We start from the raw sequence: 27781 nt of genomic DNA on the forward strand, positions 1-27781 counted from the left end.
ATAGGATTTAGAGAGAGAGAGAGAGAGAGAGAGAGAGAGAGAGAGAGAGAGAGAGAGAGAGAGAAAGAGAGAGAGAGATTGTATCTTTTTTTAATTATAATATTACCTAAAACTGTCAGAAATGTTTGTGGGAAACAGTCATACATCGCGTATATGTTAATGTAATAATTTATTGAGCTCATAGTAATCCAAAAATAATGCATATATAAAATAGAATAGCAATTATTACGAATTACAAGTGCAAATTTCTCTCATTTAACGAGTCAATATCTTATTAAAGACAACTCTTAAGCTAACACACTACGAATATATGGCAAGCAATCAACTAACTCCTGACGAGTCCGTGATTGCACGTGACGAGTACAGACGAAAACGCGTGCTGTGTGTAATTCAATTCGCGTCGGATAAATCTCGGTTTCAAGTCATATCAAGCGAATTAATCCGCGAACGTAGCTTCGGTTTCGAGTCCATGCTGATGGCTTCGGCCGAGCTGCTAATTAATCGCCTCCGTACTCGCCAGTGGGCAAAAAATCCGCGATAAATCGAGCCGAGTGCAGTCAGGACTTTACTCTTTTTTCTCTTCTTATACGCGCCATACGTCACCATAAGCGTCGAGCATATTTCCCGGCTCGCTTGGACCAGAGGTGAGGAAATCCATTTCGTCGGCCAGTAGTCGAATCCGCGATAAGTCAGGCGAGAGAAATTATGCAACGTGTTCCTGCACCTGAACGAGGCTTCATTAAAAGTGCAACGTACATATATATTACGCTACATTACGCGATTAAAATATTGAAATAACGAGCTCTAGAAATTTCATAAAGATAGAATTTGATACACATATAATTTGCTATCAAAAATTCTAAATATCTCTTTATTTTAATCTGATATTAAATTAAGATTAGACAAGTGATGATGTATTTTAAAGAAAAAAATAGACAGAAAATAAGTAATAAAGTAAAATATTATTTATCATCAAAATAAGAATTTTATTGTCAATTCTATTAGGATTAATTTTTGACGGTTATAATCATGTAATATTTGATTATTGCTACATTATTTCGCATTTATCACATGAAAGTTTTGTAATATAATATCTCGCAATTGTGTTAAAAGCTATCTTTTTCCTGTCCAACATAATGGGAAGATTTTAAAGAGCGTGCTTTTGTTTGTATTTACTTGTTTGTATCCAGGGATTTACAGTGGGATAAAAAATTAAATAAGTTAATGGAAGGTCAGATTGAAATTACAACCGCAACATATCACTCGGCATCTCCTGAGGCAAAATTATATATGTATAAAAATTACGAATTTTCAACTTATTCGAATTGATTATTATATTTAGTTGAAATTATAATGTTTATATTGTTTTTTAAAAGAGAAACGAATTTTCCTAAATTTCATTTCCATCCATTTGTATATTTGTGGATTTAGTACAACAATGATTTGCTAAAATATTCGCATCAGGTCCAGCTGCAATTTTTTTAAAAAACTGTCATGATGCATGCCGGCATCCGACGCTTTCCGCGTAGTAGTGAAAGAAATTCGCATACTTTATGCGTACAACTCAAGCGTGCAGTCATCGTCGCGATAATGCTACGCGATAAGATCTCTCCTTCACAGTGACATTTTTATACCAGCCTCATATCACACTCGTAAACCGAAGTGACATTTAACGTCAGTAAATGCTCCTATGATATGTACATCGATGAGACAAAACAAAAAAAAGATAAAATCTGAGACAATTACAGTCTTGTTATGTTAATAGATTAATTAACAATAATATGTAAAAAGTAATATTAAAAAGTAATATAATTACAGTAATAAGATATAATTTTCTATATTTTCCTATATTTGGCTGCATTATACTTCAGCATCTACGCAACACGGACATAAAAAGAAATAATTAACGCTAACAATTACGCATTAGTTACAGATAATTACATTGAGGAAAAAAAAGTCAATTTTAATAAATATTTGGTTGAATACTGCCAATTAGATATTTATCAAATATAAAGATATATTTATTTGATACAAGAAACATTGATTTGATTTAACAATTATTCTTTTTACTGAATAAATATTTATTTGTAAATAATTGTTTAATTGGCAATTTAATATTAAACTAAATATTTGTTAAAATTGACTAAATTTTTTTTTTAATGTACTTATTATCTTTACTTACAAAAATATAATAAACATAAAATGCGGTAAAATAACATCATAATCTAGAAACTAGCGAATCGATCACGTACAATTAGCGAACTCAAATTGTCGGTGCAATTCATCCAATTACTACTACTACTAACCTATTTGACCGACGAAACGTATTCGCAATTGTCAGGCGCACGTTATACCGCAATTTGGAAAATGGGCCGATTTTAATGATACCTACGCTGACCACAATTAACCTAATGGATCTTCCTAGGAATTTTGTAGGAGATTGACGCTTTCTACAAAGCATTAGCATTCTACATTTAACTCTAAATGTCCATATGATGTCCATATGATGTCCATATGATGCTTGGAGCAAAAATGATTACACTTAACATTAATAATAAATGTAGACAACGAATAAAATTTTAACCTGCAGCTAAAATCGTTTGTTAAATATCAATATCTTAAAATCTTTAGTATCCTAAAATTGTTCCTAACTTAAAATTTTTCTTCTCTCAACAAATATATTTAAATATTTTTCTAAAAGTTGGGTTTTTCCACATCACAAAAAGGAAAGAGAGAAGAAAAGACCTATTTCGTTGATTAATATTTATAAAAGTCCTCTCCTTATTTAAAAAAAAATTTATATGTCAATAAGACATTTTTTTTAATTAAAAAGAATTTCCTGTATTTCAGTAATGCGTTTTAAAATTATTCATTAAATTATCTTTCTATTAGCAATTTTATTTATAAATAAGTATGTTTAATAAAATTACAAAATCTTTTAAAAAATACTACGACAAATACTAAATAAATTGTTACTTATAAAAAAACAAGTCATTTTTTTCGATGTTTTTGTAGCAATAGGTGAGTTTTGTTAATTCATTGGTTGCTAAATCGCATTATGTACAAATGCAATTTTGTTCTATAAAAGCTCCATAAAAACATAATGCGATTGACTAATCGATGAATTAAAAAACTCGCATCTTGTTAGATTATATCTCGTCTTCGTTTGCCGATATCTTTGTATTGATTAACCGAGAAATAACATTGAGCATACTTCACTTACTTACAAAGTTCGCTCCTCGAAATGTGAAAGAACTCCTTAAAGAAGATACTTTAATAATTCTGCCTCAGGCGAGAAAGGAGCAATGTCTGAAGTTTTGTTACGTCTTTGACGAGGTTTAAAGCGCTATGAAAGGATCGTCATTATCGATGTCTAATTCTGAAACATCTATAAAAGAGCTCTCTAAAAAAAAGATACAAGAATAATTTACTTAATTTTCGCAATCTAAAAATTTGCTGAAAGTGTTAATTTTCTTTATATTGTAGATCTATTTTTAATGGAATGCAAAAATTTTAATTTGCTTAAAATACAACATAATTATCATTTCTTAAATAAAAATAATTTCATTAAAAAATAATTTCATTAAAAAATGCAAAGATATTCTTATAGATAAAATAATAATATACAATATATAAATTGTTATTAAATATAAAACGCGAATTTAAAAAATGCAATGCTCTATGTTAAGATTATTAGCATTATATTAGTCTTAATATTTATTTTATTCGAATAAAGTAATTTTCTTGCACAAAGGAAGGATTCATCGCTACATAAAGTTCAACCCTAGTCTTATAACTTGATTTATTGACTGCAATCCCAAATTCTTTTCGTTCAAGTTTCTCGTCGACATCAAGACGATGACAGATAAGGGAAATCGCGAGGAAGTAAGGCGCTGCCATTCGTTCGCGATAAATCTGAACAAGTTCACCAAGTGATCGGGTCGAGTATTTCTCGTACCCCGAAGTAATCGGCTATTTCGACTTCGCTCGTACAATCCAATTCCTCGCGTGCATGTGAAGGCCTTTCAAAAATTTCATTGGTCAGCGCGAACGCGGGATATCGTGTCTGCTCTAACCCAGTCGCGTTTTCCATCTATTTCACAGTCAGCAATATCAGTAATTGGTCTTTTCGGATTTCTGGTTTCCTTCCGCAGCGTTACAAAGTATGTACAAGCTGCATATTATCAATTTATTTAAATGATTTTAATATTGTAATAATATATAGGATATCTCAAAATTGATGATAAATAAACAATAAATAACAAGAAAAGGCTACAAGCCAGATTTTTATGTATCTCAAATTCTTAAAACATACGTTTCGACCTTATTATTAGATCATGTAATGCTTTTCGTTTTGGTAATATTACCGGTTAATATTATCAGAACATATCAATGCATTGCATTGTGTGGAAGATAGATAGAATAAATATTACCAACTTTTTGCGTAACTATAAATTGTATAATTTTAACCGTTTTATTAATTTTGTCAAATTTGCGTTTAATTTTTTTACACTGAGGATGATCTAATAATAAGATCGAAACATCTAAGAATTTGAAACACATAAAAATCTGACTTAGCCCCTACTTGTTATTTATTGTTTATTATTATTGAGCCATTATAAGATTATTTTTATTTAATATACGCGGGCGTGATGATAAATATTTTAATGATGATAAATATTTTAAAAACAGATTTCTTGTAATATTTCAAGACGAATAGCACAATACAAAAATGCTGAAGCTATAACAGCTTTCAAACGAGAACAAAATAAAAATTACGAATATACGGTGAAAGTGCTGAATTTTGTCAAAAGCATGAAGTTCAAGAAAGTTCCTTCATACTGATCATTTTGCCATCCCTGAGTGCGCGAAATTCTAGCCCTGTCATTCTTAACTTGTAAACTCTTTCCTTTGAAAATTACCTTAGCCCCGGAATTTTTGTATCAGACTTTTCTTTAAAAATTGTAACATTTTCTTAAAACGTTACAAAAATCTAGCTTTAAAATATTTATCGTCATCTGGTATATAAAATTGATTTAAAAAATATAAACTATATCCATACAAAGTAATTTGCCATATTCATTATATAACTTCAGATAATGTATATAGAATAAATATTATGTAATGAAAGATTATTATTACCAAAAATTATTTCTAAAAATCTGTAAAATGAAATATTTCGTAAAATGATGAATTAACACGCATTACAAAAAAATTTAATCGAATCATTGATGCAAACAAAAAAATAAAGCTACTGTCAAAAATATTTTATTCTTTTACGACACAAAAGCCATTCTACGAAAGCACACATCACACATCAAAAGTTGACAGAACAGAAAGGATATTTACGTTGCATATATGCACGCAAATGCAGCTGAGGCGCGTTTGTTCTATATCTACACTCGCACTCCATATTTTTACCTCTGCAAGAGATAGCAAATATTTAAGACAAGCTTGTTTGTCTTTTCCGATCTGTAGCCTACATTTGTACGTCTCCGCTCGAACTCGTTGAAAGACGCGTACGCATACATTTTCTGTACAATCAAAACTTACTTATTTACTTTTGAGAATTAGTTTATTTTACAGTATTTTGTGTGACAACTCTCTGTATATTAATAATATTAACTATAGATATTCTTTATATGTAGATTTTAAAACTGCGATTTAATTTTTCAGTATTTTAAAATAATTTTTTTTATTCGAGTTAATTTAAATATATTAAGTCTGAAAAACGTAATTTGCAGTTTGAACTAAGTAAAGAACATTATATCACCTTTATTGTCAAATATTAAGTTGAAGAAATTTAAAATTCATGAATGTTACAAAAATTAAATTTTGCGAGAAATCCAAAATGTATATCAATCCAAGATTTCTAGTTAACAAAACAATTTTATTTAACGTAATCCTTTCCTATATAATTTTGAGAAAAATATCGCGGATTTTAAAATACTCTGAATATACATAATAGCCGCACTAAAAGATATGGAAATCATTACATATAGAAACCATGTAAAGAAACGATGAAATTTCCTTTCGAATATTCTTTAATGTGCATTTTCCATTTATATGGATACTACCGTCTCGAGTTTCACGAGCTTATAACTGACGCAATAAAATTGTGCACCTGAAATTATGTTGCAGCTTCCTCGATCTAAATGATCGACTTTACGAGGATATCTAGAGCTTCTTCCCGACTGAAATAATACCTTCTCGCGATATCGAACGATACCAAAATGCGCGCGTTTTCAGGACAAACGTAAAGCAACTTCCAGCGGCCAAAAGGGAAAGAATTGAATTATCCGAACTTATGCATGTGGCACCACGTTTACACGATATATGAAAGTCGCGTGTGCGAGGCTCATATCCGAGCGAGGCGAACAATCGCGCTAAATCTCCGTGAAAAATCCAACGGATATATATTCACGAACTTGCGTCTTTTCTCGCATCTTTCTCCGGCAAAAGGCGTTTAATTTTCATAAAGAACCTCAATTTATGAGGTATCCTAAATTCTGGTACATGTTCTCAAACTTACAAACGATGCTTTATCTTTTAATTTTGCTCGCATAAGCAAAAGTTATACCCTACTTTTACGCCAATGATAAATATACTATCCGCAAACTTTAAGTATAATCGTTTTAATGCAGAGTACTGCAGTTAATTATTGCAAAAATTAACTTTTCGGATTATAATTAAAATCACAAAGACAAATAAAAATTATGTACTCGAAAACAATAGTGAAAGTAGATATTAAATTATAAATATTACTCTGATTTTAAGTAAATATATAGTATTATAATAAATGTTGTAAATTCCTCGTTTATAAGTGGAATAATAGTATTACAAGATCAACTGCGACATAATGTCGAGGAATTTCTGCTTTAATCGGACGAAATAGGTACATTTTCCAAATAATCCATCAGCTAATGCGTTTAAATCTAATTTTTGTTTCGTCAAAGTCCAGTATCGTGGTCGCCTTAAAGCCAGATATGAATATTGAAATTCTCATTATTCGCATAGCCGCGAGCGACCAGTGTAACTGATCCACACTTTGGCCGACATAATTTAAAGTTTCTAAATTAGCGAGTTAAATTATGGATACGTGCTCGGTCACTAGGCATCCCGGGCTAGCCAGTTTAACAGATAGATTGCAAAAGTCATATCCCATAGGACTCGTAGATATCATCTTTATTTTATCTTTAAACTAGGTCGTTACAAAGCTGTAACAATTTAATTTTTTCAAACATATATCTTTTGCTCATTTATATACTCTCTATAAGAGAAACTTTAATAGAATTTTCACGGTCTTACATTGAAGAATTCATTACAGAGAGAAAAGTACTTGATATTTGTGATTATAATTGCATGCTTAAAAAATTATAGTTAGGGTCCATTTTTATGGTTATTATTGCTATAATATTATACAATAATTATATATATATATATATATGTATATGTATATATATATATATCACAAATATGGAGAAATTGTATTATAAGTTATGATAATCTGAATTATTAATATAATAAAATATTAAGAATGGTAAATAGAACTTATAACATTTTTCTGTAATAAATGCAATCGTCATTATAGTGAATATAACTATTTTCTTAAGATTCATTAACTATTTATATTAAGAATAATTAAGAGATATGGTAAGGAAAAACTTAATACATGTTATAGTTGTAATGATCACATTTTAATTTGAAGCAATTATAATATGTATGATTAAAACAATTATAAATTTATAGTTGACCCAAAAAACTATAAATTATAGTTAAATTATAGTACCTGCAATCATTTTTTTCTTTCAGTGATGAAAGAAAGCTGTATCTTTACAGCCCTTATCTTTAGAAGAAGAAGATTCTTACATAACAAATTTTGACAAACTTGGAATCAATTTTTTCTTTACATTAATTAAATTTCGCATTATTATAGATTTCGAATTAGTATAATATAATGTTTCCTGTACTGACATTTTGATTGAGTTAAAAGCAAAATTTTTAGCAATTTCGTTACATCGAGAAATCTGATGCTATTTTCTACCACAATATGGAAACACAAACTTCAAAAGTCATTTTGTCAGAAAAATATTGATAGAATATGATGGATAATGATAAATACGAAATACAAAAATCATTAGCTCGTATTCTCTGATCGCAGCTGTCAAATTTATTGTAACTCAGATTGCAATATCAATATTGCAATATCAATATGCAACGTTTCTGTGCATTCAATTGAGAAATAAGTTGTTCCTAACTTTCGATTATTTAGAAATTCCAGAGAGTTGTTCGGCTTCTGATAAGGTCGTTAGACGTTGGTAACAAATGAGACTAAATGTAGGTCAGAACACCAGGCTAAGTTCTTCATTTTTCAGTGCAGTTGGGAGGCGCTTAACGTCATGAATCTCTCTGGTGTCGGACAAACAGGGACAGACGCGATTCTCCGCAATTAAACAAGCCGAAATGAATATGAAAAAGGTGCTAACTGGAGCAAAGAAAAGTTTTCACGAAATGACCACGTTGGCATGCCAGCCTCGATTCCAGAAATTATCCTACTCTTCATAGACACACGAAATTAACTTCTAGTTGAATAAACTATCTTGATCCTCTTTCATAATTAACAATTCCACGAAAGATTGGATCACAGCATTAATTATAATTTTAAGACGAACTCGACGTAATTCTTATTAATATTTCAAACAATATTCAAGAAAAGATTAAATGGATTTTTTTAGTGCATGTTTTCGAAAAATATTTTGCGCAGCTTCGAAAAAAATAACGATTTATGATTAAAAGATTAAAACGATAATTTATAATTACCGTTTTGTATAAAACAATTTATCGTATTTTTTGTCATTCATAATACATATCATTTATTCAAATTATTTATAAAATAAATAACGATATATTTAATACAAGAAAACATGCGAATACAACTTTTTAATAACTGCCAAATTTTATCAACATAATTTTCTTAATCGATCTTCTTTTCAAAGTACCGCGCAAAAATTAATTTCGCAATGAATATTTTTCGAAGGAAAATTGATTTTTCGGAATATATTTTCCCAACATTCATCGCTGGAAAGCATTACTTTCCTAGTAAACATAAACTTCATCTCGTACTAGTTAACATATGTGCAATGAAAATCATGGTGGTTGATCCTCTGGTGTGTTGCTTTAAGGAAAATAACGTATTCCCTACTCTGCTACAGGAGAAAATACGCACGCTTAGATGCACGCATAAATAAGCGAAAACTAGGTCGTACACTGAGAAAAATTTTTGGCTGAAAATGAACGAATCAGAAGATTCTAATCACATGAATTAGAATTCCACTTTTCTCAACTAGAATATAATAGATTCAATCAGAAAATCTTAATTCGTCCATTTTCAATCAGAATTCCACTTAATGCAATCAGTCTTTTTCTAGTACATCATTTCCTAATATTTTAATAACTGGTGCAAAAGAAAATCTATCTGTATTAATTATATTAATATGTTCCGATATATTCTATTTTTCATTTTTATATATTATTTATATACTTTATATATTTAATTTAGAAACAATTTATGATTAACTGATACACACATAAATAAACAATATCATGAAACTAGGTCGTATTGTTTAGTAATATTTTTAATAATGTAAAAAAAGATCTATTAATGTTAATATCAACGTTCTAATATGTTCTAATGTTAATTTAATCTTCTTAATTTTAAAAATATAAGCATGTCCGAATAATGGTCCTAAAAACGCTACGTAATTCGCTGTTAACATGAACTCAAACATATATCGATCAAAATTTACAAAACAAGCATTCATGCAACAGAATATAAAATTTTGTTAAGAATCATAATTGCTTATTTTATACGTTATTCATTCAAAATATTAATTTCCCCCTAAAAATATTTCATTTTCACAAAATTATTGAAGCACGAAACCCTATCAATGTCGAACACTGTTTCAAAATGACAGTCAATACCACCCCTCCCCCTACAGAGTGCTGTAATTGGTTTGTCGCAGCTTAACTAACTACCGGATAAAGTCACCAGTAACTCTAGCATTTAAGCGAGCTTACCGCTACGAGGCGAAGCGAGATGTTTACTGCTAATTGCGTGGCTTCGGACTTTCGATTTACCTGGATTTATGCCGTGAACGTGGAGAAGGAAGGGCGTTAAAAAATTTCTTCCCAATTGGTTTGCACACGTTCATTTTTTAGAAGGGGAAATTGTTCAAAAAACGAGAATGACGTTTTTTTCAATCTGCCAATGGAGATCTTTGGTAAATATACAATCGTTTTCCCTTTAAAAAAAATCTTGCTTCTGCGTTTTCTTGAATCTGCTTAATTTCCAACATTGTACATCTCACATTACAAATCTTTACATTAAAATTCTAATAAAATAAAATCAATTTTCAATTAAATATATTAATATTTTAGATTTCGGCTCATATACGTCGCTTTTAAAATAGCTCACGAAAATTTGAAGATGCCGGCGAATATTTTCTGCAAATTAACTAAAATTCTTTACTCTGTTACGAGCCTTAATTCTCTTAGTTTAAATAAGGAGAGAAATACTAGCAGTAACAGATGAGGGAACAACGAATAGAATATACGATAACGCTGTAATATAAATAGTTGGCATCGTGCCAGATGAGTTAATTGCTAGATCAGCAGTACTTCCGTTTGTTCACCGCGAACTCTTGGCCGGCTAGCTAAATTTTTCTTGGCAGAAAACACGCGTTTAAATTCGCAGGGTATTTTTGTTTAATGTACCTGGTGCGCGCGCGTTCAGATCTCATTTGCGCGATTAAATCTCGCGCACGGCATGCCATGGGAAACGCGAAAAGTTCTTTTTTAAGAAGGACAACGTACGCGAGGTACACGAGAAATCAGCAACGAAAGAAACGGAAAACAATTCACCGCGACTGCATTCGTCGACACGTCGCACGAATCACGTGAGTTTTCTTTTTTTTTTTCTTCACGTCAGGAAGATCGAATTCCATCGAACGTCGAAAGGTTTCAGAGAATTACGTAAATTCGCGTGATGAAAAGCAGGTCAACGCGATTTTAGAAATCGGGATTAAATTTCTCGCTGTACAGAATAGTTATACAGTAACGACGAATATCTAAAAGCTTGAATAATAACGCGTGATATATAAGTCGCAGTTTACGATAACATCTTGTTGCGCAAGTAATATTCGTGTTTATTTCATTCGTGACTTATATCTTGGGACTTTTACAGTTATATTTTTATATGTCTGCCAGGCTTGCTTTCACTTTTTATCGGCATACATTCTCTTTATGACGTATCGACCACAGACATCGCCGTCTCCCTCGACTCATCGTGACTCTCGCGATCCTGAGAGGACTCATCCGAGGGTCGACGGCGAAGCAATTGAGGATCCACGACAAGTCTGACATTGACGGTGCTCTTCCACCACCTGTACCACGGCGACACCTGGTCCTGAAGAAGGAGAGACAAATGTGAGCGAGTGAAAAGAATCGCCGGGGTCACGGCTGCTCCTTTTCCCCGCTGATTTAAATTATCCCGGCAGTTTCAGTTGTCAGGGGCAAAGGGCAGTCCACTCGATAAATCAGGCTCGAGTGACGCGCCTCGAGTGCCCTCCGATGTGAAAAAGAGGCAGGGCAAAAGAGAGTGAGGTACAATCGAAATGGGAGAGACGCGATTCGGAAAGTGGCGCGTATTCACGATTATTCTTAATTAAACACGACGTCCGACGATTTCGATTCAACTGCAGCGATTTACAGCGCGACGCGACCGACGGTTTTATTTAAAACCTCACCATCCTCTATCCTTCGTACGGCGAGTGCACTCAAAGTACGCTTCGAAGTGGTTACTGGGATCTTTTGTGGGGATTAACGAGAGCATTCGGTGACGCACGATTCGTTAGACCGCTTTCGGATAACCGAGCGAAATATCGCGCACCAAACAAATCATTTCGTTCGCCCATCCTCATTTAGTACAGTCTCTGGTTTCAATAATACAGCAGAGACGTTAAGCGGCATGAATAATTCTTCCCTGGATCGAAAGCGCACTTTGTTCCAAGCGGAATAATGTATTATAGATTCTAGTGGCTGATAAATCTTTCGATTTATCGACGACATTGATCTGTACCGTACCAGGAATATACGTATACTACGTGACTAGATTACCGCATATATTCTTTGCTATACTGGCGTAAGATATAGTGATATATGTATAAATATGTTTCCATGAATAAACCATAAATAATAAATTATGTAACAGTAATAGAATTTTTAATTAAAATCACTCCTTTGCGATGCTATAGAAAATCGTTATTAAATTAAATTTGATTTAAGTTAAAAGTCTTTTCGGTGAATTGATTAAACTAAAAACGAGGCCAAAAATGTGCATTAATATTATATTAATAAATAAGTTAATAAGCAACTGTTTCTTAATTTTTGTTTTAATTTTTTTTTTCTACAAGAATCATTGATTTAAATGTTTAATTTAAATTTTTTTAATATAATTGTTAAATTTTTAATTTTTATGTTAATTAATTGGAATTTTCACTAGATATACCAGAATATTGATATGATAATCTCATTCAATTTCCCATATTTGCATACGAAAACTTAACGATCTCCATATTCATGTTTGAGATGATGCCAATAATAATTAATTTAGTAACAGCTTTGGGGCAACGTAATCAAACGCAACATTTGCTGATAAGCTTTATGGTAATTAACTATATACGGAAAATTAACGAGCATTAGCAATTATTTTAGAACGTATAAACAATCACCGTAAATACTCGTCATAACAGTCATTAATGGAATTCTATAATAGTTTCACACCGACACTATAAAGATTATAATCTTTTTCAAGAAAGGATAATTTAAACAAAAATTAAATCATATGATAAACCAATAACAAAAATAAATACTTATAGATAAAAAAAAATCTACAAGTCAAATCATAATTTTTCAATTATCCAAAGAAACACATTAACAAAAATTTATAAATTGCGCCTTTAAAATATTATAAATTAAATATTATAAATTAAGAATTGTAAAGACGAAAACGCGCGATATGATTTTTTTCTGAGGGACGCGTAGTATTTTTAGATTAAGAGACCTACTCTATTAGCCGTGTTTCCGCTCAGTGCGCCCACCATACTCGTATATTCTTTTCATATCAGAGCATCATGTGTCTTTCGCGCCCTTCCGGCACAAAATGCGTTCTGACACGTTTGTTCCGGGTCGCTCCCTCATATTATATCCGCGCATTCGAGCATCGGGATACCGCTCACCTGGTTCACCCTTACCCAGGCCGCGCCTTAATGCGTTCGCCTGGGGCAAACGTCGCTATCTGGCCCGACGAGATCGCGGTACATAAACGTAAACCGCGGCACGACAAAGTCGCGCTGGATGCGACATAAAGTCGATGACCCAGAGGATGCATACTGATGCAAGTTATCCCGTACGTTACTAGTCAAAATACCACGATTCTATGTTTCCTACGTTACATATATATCTCAGCCAGATACGTATATTCTTTGAAAGATATTTTGCAGTAAATAACTCACATCTTATACGCTAGGCATTCCTAGCTTACCGTGTAACCTTTCAGCCGAACGTAATACGCTTTAAACTAAGAAAAATGGCTATTGTTTCGAACTCGAAGCGTCAATAGGTATTAAGTTATGGATATTATGATATATATTGATCTATGTGTCCAAAGTATGAAAACTTACACGTCTCGTGATTTCTAAAAAGAATGTTTGGTAAAAGCGTTGTTCACTTTGGAATTAACAAAGGCTTTGATAAAATAATATTTCTCGATATAATGAAAAAAAAATTATACTGCTGTTATTTTAAAATACTTTGACTTTAAGCTATATTTGTTATATTAATATTGCAAAATAAAAATTTACTAAATAATAAAACATGACAAATATTTCAAACAAATATAAATATTGAATAAACATAATTTTATTTTTATGCGTTTATCATGTTAAAAAAGTTGTGTATGTTGTAATCGATTATATTAAAATGAATAAATTGATTTAATTCGTATTAATTGTGAATGACACAGTTTATATTCATTGAAATAAACATAGGCAATGCTTTAGCGTGTTTATTTTTTTACTAAAACTAAACTTCATTTTCTGATACCTAATTGTAAAGACACATTCGGTTCCCTGAAGAAATGTACGATGCGTTAAATACATTTCGATTCAAATATTAATTTCATTTCGCGAATATACAATATCCTACAATAACGGTAATATTGATTCGATTTACTATGTTTCATGTATGCCCATCGTTGTGTATTACGTAAACCGATAATTCCGTACATTTAGCTTTTGATGAACTAATCCATGTAAATTTAATAAGATATTCATGCGAATATAATTGAAACATTTCCAATGCATTCAGCTAAAAAATATCAATATGGGACGTAATACTATATTCATATCTTCATAATATTGCATAATTAATTAATTAAATACTTAATAAATTATTTGGGTATTATGTAAGTTATTTAATGCATCTTTTAAGCCAATTAATGCATTCAGTTTGATTGCACATACTGCGTCCCATTTCTATTGAATATTAAACAATGGAAGAGATAGGTATAAAATGAAAGCATTTGTCCCGATTGTAGTTTAATTCAAAGAAATCAATAACGCGCGCGCGCGCACGTTAAGCCCTGTTTTCTATCGCGATAATTCTCATTAAATGCAATCTTCTTAGTGTTAAACAATATTGAATTGATAGCTTAAAAAAATAAATCAGAAGCATAATTACCCTGCAGAGCAGGTAAACTGTGGTGACATAGCCTAATATCACGACAGTCAAAAAGAACCATATCGCCCCTCGCGTCCAGGGTTTGGAAATTCCAATCTTGTTTCCCTCAATGATAAAGTATCGCATACCTACAAAGTTACAACAAATAGCAAGTATAATAACTCAGTTTGATACAACGATAGTTTTACAAAAGTATACGCTTATCAGAACTGAGACTTTGTCAACATGATTTGAATTCTTTTTCGCATATCACATTATTTTGTAACAACGTGATTTTCCTTATAACTATTCTTCTAAAAGAAGCTTGAAATGCAGGAAATATATATCAAATATACAAATACTTATATTATACAATTTTTATATAATTTCGAGTAATGACTAAATATTAAAATATACTGTAAGTAATATTCGAAAGCACGGAAATATTTTCAGCAAGCTTGATATTTTAATATTAATTTTATTTATTATTAAATGATATAAATATATAAATACAAAATATTATTTATAACATTAAATAATATAAATATTTAGCGTTATATCAAATAATAATCAACTTTTTTGAATACGTTTTGTAAAAAAAAAAAAGGATTTAGTAAATTAACGAAAAAATAATCATATTTTATAAAATTTGTCAAACTTTCAATTTATCAAATTACTCACCCAAAAAGCACACCGCGGCTAATCCCACCGTAACAATGGTGAGTAATGTTAAGATGAGCAGGTCTGATTCTATGTTTCTACGATTTCGCGGATGGCTAATCCATATTCTCAGAGACTCGGGCCTGCAGGTATCCATAAAAATGATAACTACGCGCGGCCGAGTACGGCTATTAAGATAAAAGCTCAAAAAATTCATCCTCAGAGGATCATGCGCTCATACACAGAACAAAATGCTTATCGATAAACACAATGCGATGTTAGAATTGTAAAATATAATTTGATTTAACATTTAAATAAATATAAAAAACACACTGCTTCAAATTACAAAAATACGGATAAAAATAAACATAGCAATAAAGTATATTATATACACACGGGTAAAACTAATATTATTTGAAGTAATATAAATTTTCTTATGAAAAAAAAAACAAATTAATTTATTATTCCGCAATTCCAACAACCGAATTGCAAATTTAAAATGACGCAGCACACTTTATTTTGACGCATAAATCAGAATGTAGAACGTCGCAGTTTATCGTCGATTTCTAGAGCAGTTTACTCGATACATCATTTTTGATGTTCGAGTAAACTCCAAACTGCAACCTGATCGACTCATAGTGAGAAAACAAATTGCATAGAAGAAAAAAGAAAGAAATATGACCGAGATTAATTCATTGCGAAAAAAGAGAATAATGGGCACGGTAACGGAAAACGAAATAAGGAAACATGCCGGTGTGTGAGAGATCGAAGTGCATTTCGGATGCTTGAATTACATCCAGCTTGAAAGTACCCTCTCCGTGCTAATCCGGTAAATGTAATGCTCACCATCGATAACGAGGCGTCTCCACGGCATTGAAGTAGTACCGGCACAATTCGCAGTACGTTCGGCACGACTGATTCAGCCATCGTTCCAGGCAGGACAAGTGCACGTAAGCCAGCGTGCCTTTGCACCTGGAAAAGATACGCTGTATATCCTATTGCAATATTGTAATGTATGGTAATGTACTACTCTAACACGAGAATATAATACGTAATTTTATTAAAGAATAATGGTAAAGAAATAATTATGTAACGACAATTACGTACTTCTTCGTAAAAAACGGAATTTTACACTGAAAAAATTTACTAAATCTTAATACATATTTCTTTGAATAGTATTAAACATTTATTTACGGTAAATAAATAAATAAATTTATTTAATCAATAAAAAATGATAATTAAATTAAATTAAATTAATGGTTTTAAAATAAAAATTTAGTATTTATTTAGTTTTTTTTTTAGTGTATTTATGTGTGAAATGAATTTAATCTAGACAGCAATCTGAGATGGAATTGTAAAGGATAGAAACTAAGTGACTTCGTTGATGCTTTCGCTGAACAGTTTGAGCACTCGAACATATTCTCTCGGCTCTTTCCAAGCGCAAACGTAAAAGATATATAACTCAAAACCGACGCTAGACGCTTAACCTTAAAATCTATATTTAGAAAAAAAAATCACTAGTCTCTAGTTGTTACAGAATCTACATTTAAATTTCAATATAATCTTTATAAAATAGTTCAAATATATCAAATATATCAATATATAAAATTAATAATTTCTATAAACATTCTTTTCTAATAAAGATGCAATTGTTTAGCAATTCATTAATATGTTGTATCTCATATATTGCATCCGTGTTGTAATGTTCTTTCGTACGAATGTATTTGTAAATGTAAAATTATACAAGCACATTATAAATTACATTCCGTAAATATCCGGAAGTGTTAAATCTATTCATTCGTGTTCGCTTGTGAACGAACACGAATCATCGAAATTCATTCCATCGAGAATGCAAGAAAAATAAGTTAGATCCGATTCTCCTCATTAATCTCTGCCGTTCCGGATCGAACGCCTATGACTTCAAAGTAACATTTGGATTAGAAAGAATATCCGTAAGTTCGAGAATTATGAAGGTAAATACTCGCGCGCGGGAAATTTGCAGCGAGTCGCTCTCATTTCGCACGTTTCTACTGCGTTTTCACGTAGTTCTTCAAGCACGAGTTGTGTGTCCTTAATCGCCGGAACACGTTCCTCGAACTATTCACTCATTTATGCCTTTCTACCGTCTACGGCACTGGGCCATAAATGAGAAAGGGAAAGGGCAAAAGAGAAGCAAAAGAGAAGTTCCTCTCTTATAAAATCTCATCCCTCGTCCCTTCTTAGCACGATTCCCCATCTCGCAGCCAACGCGTGAATTATGCGACTACGTGAGGTCGATTTCGGTGCCAAGCCGGAATATACTTCATTCGACGATAGAGTCACGACATTTCGCTTTGTCAGCCGTGTTAAACGACCGCTGTTCGCCGAGTAATCTCGTTATTATAAACAGCACCGGCAACTATCATGACATTGCTCTTCGCTTCCTACGCATCCTATGTCTACGATGTATGCACTGTATGCAGCAGCGTGCAAATTAGTCCGAACAAGATACGGAAGTCAGTAAACCTGAACTGTACTACTATTGCACGATATAGTGATTTCAAAGACAAGTTTATGCGTTAAAGTCTCGTTAAGGTGATATTAGACTCGCATGTACGAGATCTCCCTGTTAAATAAAGGAAATGACTATACGCGACTGAATATTTAACGTATGATAGTCTCTAATTATTTCATTTGTCTGATATGGTTATCACAAATTCATCCTACAATTTTATAATGTTTCCCTGATTTCCGGACAAAATTTCATCATTTTCTCTGATACTTTCAATAATATTTATTTAAAAAAATAAAATCTGACCGAATTAATGTGACAACATAAATATAGTAAAGAGCGTCTAGTATCGATCAAAGTTAGATGTTTCGAAAAATATAATATTCTTGATTTATGAATTTAATTTATCTCAAATGCATCGAAACGTTCGGAAAACACAAATAATCAGAGATACTAATAATCAATATTAATAAGCGATACTAATAAGAATATTATATTATTCGAAACACATCTAACTTTGACTCTCTATTATATTTATTTTTAATATTTTGTATTTTTCGTGTTGATTTGAAAACCGTTAAATATTTTGATAATTAAAAACATTAAATTTTTTATCACTTGTTGACACTCAGATTCAAATTTGCATCACCACTTTTTTATGGCTGCAGAAATAGTCCTAAAACTAATTCTATGGTGCTGTCACCTGGCTTTAAAAAAAGTTAAGAATCACCACTGTATTTTCCATGCATAAAAGTCTTTAATATCCTTCGACACTTCACATAAAGTGAATAGACCATAAAGAAACAAAATTACTCCGCTGTCAGCACCGGACAAAAGAACGTTCTTTTATTATATGACCAAACACCAAACATTAATTTTAATATATGTAAAATGAATTTTTTAATTACATATTTAGTACACTAGTTACAGCTCATTTCTAGCAACTCTAATTTTCATCTTTGTGTTGATGTCAAATATTTAGTTCAGAGAGTAATTTAACACAGCAATGTTATAAATTATTACAAATGTTGTTGACACTGCTTGCACTTAATTGTTAAGTTAATTGGTAATATTCCAAAACTACGTAGGTATGAAATACCTACATATGGCATATCAAACCTTTTTAAATCAAAGAATTTCAATTTTCCAGAAAATTTTATAAATTCCCTGATTTTTTCATTATTTCATTAACCATTTTCAATTTTCCTTATATTTTTCTTATTTCCTGATTTCTAATTTTGTGACAATTCTGATTAGCTTCAATTTCAGATAAACAAAAATATTAAATGTCTGTAATAAATCTTATTGATGAATATCAAACTAATTCATATATTGTTAAAAGATTAAAGCATCTTGTATAAGTTTAAAGTAACAAAAAATTTCTCAACGGACAGAAATGTGCGATGTGGTAACAAAAAGCGATGCAGCGCACAACAGTGAATGAAACAATTCTCTTTTACACGATTTTGCCCTGTGGCTCATCGATGTCATAAACTTTTCTCTTTGGCAGCATGATGTACATGGACGATGATTAGCCCACGTATATCCGGCGAAACAGTTATCGTCCAATGAAATTTATGCAGCTCTTCTTTCGCAGTGCGATTCGCCGCGGAGTATAGCTGCTGCGTTATGACATCAGTTTTGCGATTGTTCCGGCGAACAATGCACGGTATGCAGCAGAATTCGAAATACTCCGGCAGCGTCGAGTGCGATATAAGGAGCGATATTAAACGAGAAATAATTCGCGAGCGACCGCTAGAAAAGTTGCTGGCATCGCTCCGAAAAATTTCAACCAACTTCCGATAACGAAACATTTTAAACAATCTACCTATTCGCCGCGAACCTACTGGCGCTTTTTAACATGTATTGTAATATTGTAACGTAGCTTCATCTTTTAGTTAATAATTATGGATAGAAAGTTTTTCATATAGCAGTCCCAAAAAACAGATATTCGTCATTTAGTCTTAAATTATTTGTCATTTAGGTTTAAATTAATCACCGCTACCATTCGATTGGTCATTGTTTACACATGTATGCATATTTCGAATTTTCATTTGCACATTTCTGGTAAAAAAGTTATTAAAAAGGTTATTGAAAAACAATTTTAGGAGATGCTAATTTCATGCTAAGCCCCAACCATAAGCAAATTAGATTTAACTAGTTTTAATCGATAAATTTTTGTTTGTACATTTCAAAACAAATTGTTTGTTTGCATATTTAATTTAACAGTTATAGACAAATAAATGTTGGGAGGCTAATTTCACGTTGCAAAAAGTATGTTCTCAGCTCGAATTCTAAAGAAACGGGATTGAAATAACTCTAATTAATAGATTTTCGTTTACACATCCGAAACAAATCTATTTTTCATTTGCATATTTTTAGTTAAAAAGAGATTAACAGTTAAAGTTTCGTGGACGGTCGACTCAGATAGATAGGTTCAATCAAATCGTAGATATACTTAATATCATTTGAATCTATCTACCTGAGTCGTCCTCGGAACTTTAATTGTTAATAACTTTTTAACTAAATTGTGTGCAAACGAAAATCTATCAATTGGTGTTATTTCAAACTTATTCTTTTTTATGAGACGATCATGTATCTTTTGCAGCGTAAAGTTAACTCTCCAAAATTTATTTGTTAATAACTTTTTAACTGAAAGTGTGCAAATTAAAAATCGACTTGTTTCGGAATATGCAAATGGAAACCTGTGAATTGAGACTAATTAAGAATATTTTATATATTTTCAAAATAATAAAATTATGAAAAAATTACAGATTATTCTAAATCACGTTTAAAAATAATATGACAAATTTGATAATGGTTTACTGGATCATAAGCTGTTTTAATAAACAGTAATATTTTTTCAATCTGTTTTAATAAAAATATTTGAAATTATATTATATGTAAATGTATTATATAAAATAAATGATAAAAATCTCAATTTTTTAATATAAGTACATTATATATTCAAAATTATTTACGTAGAGTTACATTGCGATGCATGAACTAGTTATCCAGTAAATAAACAAAAAATATTTATTTGTTCTATATCTTTGTAACTAATCAATGAATCGCAATGAAACTTTACAGGAGTTATTTTGAAGTATTTAAAGTATTTACAAAAGAAAAATGTAAATTTTATCATTTTTTAAATTTTCATTTTTGACAATAAAAATAATAACAAATAAAAATAAATAAACTACAAAAATATTAAATAAAAATATAAGCTTATTCTCACAACTTTCATATGTATGTAGTTCATTTGAAGTATAAATATTAAATATACTTGCAAATTTAATTTTCTTTGCAGAGATTGTACATCTAATACATCCTTAAATCTAGTTTGTTTGTAGTTAAAGGGTTAATGTGAAGTTAAGCTTCTTAAAATTGTTTTTTTTAATACATTTTTACCAGAAATGTACAAACAATGAATAATCGATTGAGCTATAAAAAATTAATTTTTTCAATAGTAAGAGAATCAATTTCATACAGGTGTCTAAATCACATAATAATAAATATTTTATTTATAATAATAGATATTTCTTCACTATGTTAATGATTTACTATGTTAATCAGTCATATCATACTTTAGTCTTTAAACTAGTTGAAGCTCTATAGTATATTGAAATGAGCTTTCTCTATATCTACTAAACTATATAAAACTCTGCGGCCCAACAAAGAAAAGGAAAACATACATATGCTTGTCTTCTCTAAACTTTTTGGAGAAATCTCACTCTAAATTGTAAAAATTAAGCCAATAAAAAAACATGGCTCAATTTTCAATCTTTAAGAATAAGAGTTCACTCTAGAAGTTTTAAAGAATACATTATGGTAGGACATGATAGGGAACAACATTAGCCAATTGGTCAATAGTCAATTAAGAGAACAGTAAAATCTTTATCGGAGTGTTATTGTTTAAGAATTGAAGTCTTCCTACTCAATGAGACCACCTCCTAACTTATTATAGTATTTATATTACGGAGCTCAGTGTTTTAAACAATCAATCAAACCATACTTCTCTGTGACAAATTTCTGGTTTTCTAGGAAAGCTTTCTAATAACACCTTTTCTAATAACACAAAACATAAAACAAAATGCGCAAATGGATGATAAGAAAAGACGAATGAGATTAATATCCACATAACAACAATTTTATCTCTATTTCCTTTAAAGACGAACAGGAATAAGAAAACGGATTTATTTATTCAAAGAAGGGAGAAGGTAAAATCGAACATTTGTACTCTCGAATGCGAGGACATGCCTGCATTTGGCAGCAAAATCCACGAAACTACAGATGTTTCTACCACGAAGGGCAACCATTCCGCTCTCTACCATAAATAATCGGTCGCATTAAAATTCGTGATGATTCATGTGCTCAGTCGACCAGATTTTTCGTTGGCATCGCCGGGCATTTACCATCGCGCGTCTAATGTTGTCGTGGTAACACGAAAAGAAATGGGTCATGAGATATAAGCATAGTACGTAGTCGAGAATTCTCACGAGGTCCTCGTGAATTAAGCTCCTACAAGCAAAGAACCGCGGCTCAGGTCGTTAAGTTGACGGGCAGTACGTATGACCCTCCATAAAAACGATAAGGATATTAGCGAAATGTTAAAAATAAATTAAAAATAAAATTAATGAAAGCTAATAAAAATAGTATGCGCATACTTTAAAATCAAGTGATAACCTAATTGGATTATTCTCTTTCTTCTTTTTTTTACAAAAAGCTGTAAAAGTAACTATCTGACTGAGAGAAAATAAAATTATGTTTAGATTAGTTACCGAAGACTATTCATTAGAGTCGATTCTTTTTACTCTTCAAAATTACCTAGGTCTGTGATATGTAAATTCAAACGTATGACAGACAGTAACAGAGTTTCAAAGTAATCAACGTAAGATATTCTGAATATCGTTGGGCTTAGTAAATTATAACGGTTAATCCCTCGTGATATTTCATGGTGATTGGATGACATGAGATGATCATCGCTTAATCGAGCTTTAACGCTAATTAATTAGCGCCTGTCTCCCATCTCATGCTTGCATGAAATTAGCATTTGTCGTTTCACGCGACATACATTAATAGGATGGTAAAGAATAGGCTATCGGGAATCGAAGCAATTGAATTTGAAAGCTTTTCTCAGTTTGCCTTGCATAACCTATATACTTTTGTTTTGTAATTAAATCACTAATCGACTTGGCTAAACTTCCAGCTTGAAATACTTAATAATAACTGGTAACAAAGCCTCTTACATTAAAGTTCATTTAAAATAAAAGCCATTGAAATTAGCTCGAAATGAAGACTTACTCAATTTATACTCTTTTACTTTAATTCATTAAGTAAATTCTAAACTAGCGAAATTATAATATTAAGCTCTCGACACTGTTGATATTTCGACACCGAAACTGCCGCTCTAATTCTGACAATTATAACTGTTTTAATTATTATAGTACCTTTAAGGGTCATTGTAGAATACTGAATAAAATAGAAATTAACTACACATCGTTAAATTGAAGTTTGAACCTGACATTTTAGAGTACATTACATCAAATAATGTATACGATTATTATTATTAAATAATATAATGTTTTATGTATGTGTGTATCTATCTTATATTTGTTACATACATATGTCAAATTTCAAATTTCAGCAAATTTTATATTTTTTATTTTTATTTTTTTGCTACGTATATCGTTTGAACACATCAACAGAAATATCCGGAGCTGAATCCGCAAGATTTAAATATCGCGATGTTCCGCCATTTAATACGTAAGCACTTCCCGTTTCGGTGAGCACCACATTTTTCTCGAATCCTATTAAGTATGAAAGATGGGACGTTCGTAAGATGGCGGAATTCTGTCCTAAATCCCGGACATAGCTACGTGGATGATACATATCGTTTTGCCATGACGATAAAGTTTTCAAAATCGTAAATATTCAACTGTATCTTTTCTACATGTACATATTTACGAATGATCTTTTTCTTGAATTCAAAAATTTGAAATTTGCATTCGAAAATAAAATTAGCATTACTTGTATTTACGTATCGAATAAACATCTTAATGCCACAAGAAAAAATTGAGCATATATTCAGTTATTTTTGTTGTGAATCAATTTTTAATATTATAACAATATTTTTTTAATGCAATACGTTCAATAATATTTTTATAATATAGCATAAGTACATATAAAAATTTCAAAATATTTTAAATTATAATAAAACACATATGTATATTAAATTGACGTGTGAATATTTTTATGTACAGAATATAATCAAAACAATTTTGTCCTAAACCACGAGAAAAACGCTTTAGTTACCAAAAACAATAATTTTTGCCCATCAACATATTTGATTGTGATAACCATAAGATAGACATATCTTAATAATCAAAAATCCTAACGATTAAGATATATCAGTCTTACAGTTATCACAATCGTATTATAGTTCTTATAATCAAAAGATGTATCGATGGACGACTTTGGTCGTGCAGGTAATTGTAGCCGTTTTTTTCTTATGGAAATAATATGTGTAACATAAAATAATAATATAAAATAATTGCAATTTTCTTCCTCTTTTAAGGATAATCTTGCTCTAGAATTGATAGTATAATAGTGGAAACCCTCAGTAACGTTATTAAGCAATTTAATCAACTTAAGCTTATTCTGAAATCCGTCCAATTACGATTCTTAAATTGGCGCTGTACCTTATCTCTAAATACATTTGTGAATATCGTAATATATATACATGGATTATAATAATCCTAAATATATACGGCTTTAGGATTATTATACATGTATATCAGTATCTATATTTTATATGCAAACAACAAACTTGCATGCATGATATTTTTATTAATTTTAGAAGAGGATAATAAGATAAACTTTTTTTTTTAAATTATTTCAATCAATTATTTAAATTAGAGATACACTGTGAGAAAGAAAGTATCAAAACTCAATCGAAATCTTATCGAAATACTAATAACTTTTCATTTATAAGTCATCGCATTATGCATAATAACACATAACAGTATCGTAGCGGACAAAATTATTATGTTTTTTTATTTATTCATTACTCAATCACTGTATATTTGATTTTATTCTATCGTTTATTCCATTAAAACATCTTAATAGCTTCCAAAATTGAAGCTTTGTCCATCTACAATACTGCAGTACTATATCTGCTCAAGCTATGATAGAACGTGTATGCATTTACCTACAAGGGGAAATAAGCGGTTCCTTCGCCGTGTTTGTGTGACATATTCGGCAGACGCTGGACCCGACGGAGATCAGACTGCGGGTAAGCCGATGCTGTTGTCCAACGACCCCCGGAGACACTTGCTGCGTGTCGCGGCCATTTAAATTGCAGGCCGAGCCCTCGGGAGCCATGGCCGATGGCGGCATCGGCATGCTACGCTCGTGATCCAAGTTAACTGTGGAACCAGCCAAAGAGAAGGACACACCACGCGGTGCATATGCATGATCCACCACGTACTCGCGCTTATTTACACCCCATTCACCGCACCATGCCGCCCGGCTCTAAGCGTCTATTTTCTATACGAACCGATCGGAAATCTGATAATAGTTCGCGCCAGTGGTTGCCAACCCGTAAAGTCTCGTGAAGCTTGAATCTAATTATCGTCTCCCATCATTTCCAAATTTAACGAAACAAAAGCAAGATTTTATTCAAACGTAAATTCTCACGTACTTTTATGTTAATAAAACGATTTGAAAAGAGAGTTTATACTTTTAAAAAAGCAGATAAAAAAGTGAAAACGTAATTTAAATTTTTCCTTTTACAAACGATAAATCTCATCAGAGAAGCTCGATCAGTTTATTGAATAATAACTGTATTAAACAAAGCGGTGACTATCGCCTGAAAATGACATTCTTTTCAACAACTGTATCTGTTAACAATTTTTTACTTTTTTTGCTTTTCCTCTTGTTTTATTTTTTCTTATTTTTTAAAATTTAAAACGAAATTAATACTGTTTTATACACATGGTCGATTTGAAGAGAAAGTTGTACCATAACATAGTGCATATGCATGAGCGATCACAAGAGTTTCTGCATTCATTTATCCTCTATCCAAATCTAAATCGAATTTATTTGAAGTTTTAACGCGAAATCTGTTGGCAGCTTATTGAATAGTAAAGTTAGCTCTGGTGAACATGTCGATGCTTTGACTTCAAAAGTTCAAACATTGCATTAATAAGATAATTGGATATTTTATTTAATGGAAACTTTATTTTCTCTATTATAAAACTCAACGATTTATTGAAATGATCAAATGATACACAGCAGGATTCATTAATTATTTAAATTTTACTAATTTTCATTACATCAAAAGTCGAATACACTTGAAAATTTTGTTTCATGTGTTATATATAATTTTCACACATTACAAATATAATTAATTAATTACAATTCTCACCATAATATTATCAAAGTCCGATTTTAGCAGATTAAAATTAAATAACGCATGAAAGGATTAATCTTACAAGTAAATTATATATCAATAACTTAACCCAATTCTCGCATTCAAATTATTACGTTCATTATTCTTTATATATATTTTATATTATCTTTTATATATTTTATTTCTTATAATTAAAAGACTTCCACATGTTCGCCATTCGTCTTGAACTATCCAAAAACTAATTGAAACAAATCTTCAAATTCATACTAAGATTTGATTGGATTTTCATTCGCGAGATACATTTCATTTCTGGAAGACTTCCGGAGATGTCGAATGAGTGAAAATTTATATCATGCCCGGGTGCTCTCTTCTCTAACGAGACGCAATCTCTCGAGCTCTTTGATTCGGGGAAATAGATGCTCTCAAGTTTTTCCGTGACAATGGGACCGAACTTTAAATGAAGTCCCACCGGCTGCGGCAATATTCCAGATGAAGAATGCAAACCGTAATAACGTCGCGACAGACAAAACCTACCTACTTGCGTTTCCGACATCGCGAAAGTTTCCGGTGCGATACATAACCAACAATTTCCCATGAAACGAAGTTGTGCGTGTGGTGCTGAGTCCTCCAGAATGTCCTTACGATCCCGTAATTTCCGTGAAGTTTATTTTTTATGCAACGCGACACCACCAAATGCAAATGTGGAGCCGACCTGGTAGGTCGACGGAGGTAACTTTTAACCTATCCGAGGGTGCTGACACATGGAACGGGTAATGATAATTTAGCTCATTTTTCATCGTTATTTTTCTGTTTTCTCAGCTAATCGATCACGATAAATGAAAATAGTGCTAGATCGAAAGACTGTGACTTTTTATCTGTGATTGGAAAGACTGTCTATCTATAATTTAATTAAAAATCGCATTGCAATTTTTCTTAAAAGAAACTATGATAAAGAGAATTTTTTTATATGTGCTCATTTATATTCAACATCTGTTATAAGCACAGATATTAAATAATTGTACATGATATAAGAACACATCATGATTGCGTATATACTTAATAAGTACACATTGAAATCTATAAATTCTCTATAGAAAGAATAATAAATCGATACCTTTGAATTTATTTTGTTTAATCATATATTTTATTTTGATAATTAACGTTGTAAAATCTTTTTGGGAAGTAATATCGCCCATGAAAATTTTAATGTATATTATTTTGGAAAAATGATATCATTGTTTTATAAAACGTCGAAGGATGCGCAAAAATTATTTCTTTTATAATTTTACAGTTTTTTCATATCGCGTTTTTACTATGAAAAAATTTTATATGATATTTCCACTTTGAAAAAAAATTATTTCATATCATATTTCTACCATTAAAAAATAGACCTTTTATTGATCCTAAAATATTTGATTAAAACTGAACATATTACCGGCGAA

The 27781-nt window shown here is 31.1% G+C and overlaps 2 protein-coding genes across 40 annotated transcripts in view; one reads left to right on the plus strand and one right to left on the minus strand.

Moving 5' to 3' along the window:
- LOC105146636 (uncharacterized) overlaps positions 1-27781 on the minus strand; it is a 512872-nt gene that overhangs the window by 440426 nt on the left and 44665 nt on the right. For 11 of the 39 annotated variants that reach the window (XM_087412815.1, XM_087412814.1, XM_087412813.1 and 8 more), the window contains exons 4-5: positions 16282-16407; positions 14797-14924 (exon numbers count right to left, since the gene is read on the minus strand). The exons of 11 other annotated variants lie outside the window; for them this stretch is intronic. In XM_087412815.1, coding sequence (XP_087268941.1) covers positions 14844-14924; positions 16282-16407 — 207 coding nt within the window. In that variant the 3' untranslated portion in view covers positions 14797-14843. Of the gene's footprint in view, positions 1-11180; positions 11465-14796; positions 14925-15011; positions 15579-16281; positions 16408-27781 lie in introns of those variants that run through there. 17 more of the 39 variants (XM_087412823.1, XM_087412819.1, XM_087412822.1 and 14 more) reach the window with 5 other exon arrangements.
- Positions 1-27781, plus strand: part of dpr1 (defective proboscis extension response 1) — a 395482-nt gene that overhangs the window by 133089 nt on the left and 234612 nt on the right. The gene's annotated exons all lie outside the window — the stretch shown is intronic.

Source organism: Acromyrmex echinatior, chromosome 13, assembly GCF_024713525.1.
Source record: "Acromyrmex echinatior isolate Ae372 chromosome 13, ASM2471352v2, whole genome shotgun sequence".
In the NCBI taxonomy this organism is placed as follows: Eukaryota; Metazoa; Arthropoda; class Insecta; order Hymenoptera; family Formicidae; genus Acromyrmex; species Acromyrmex echinatior.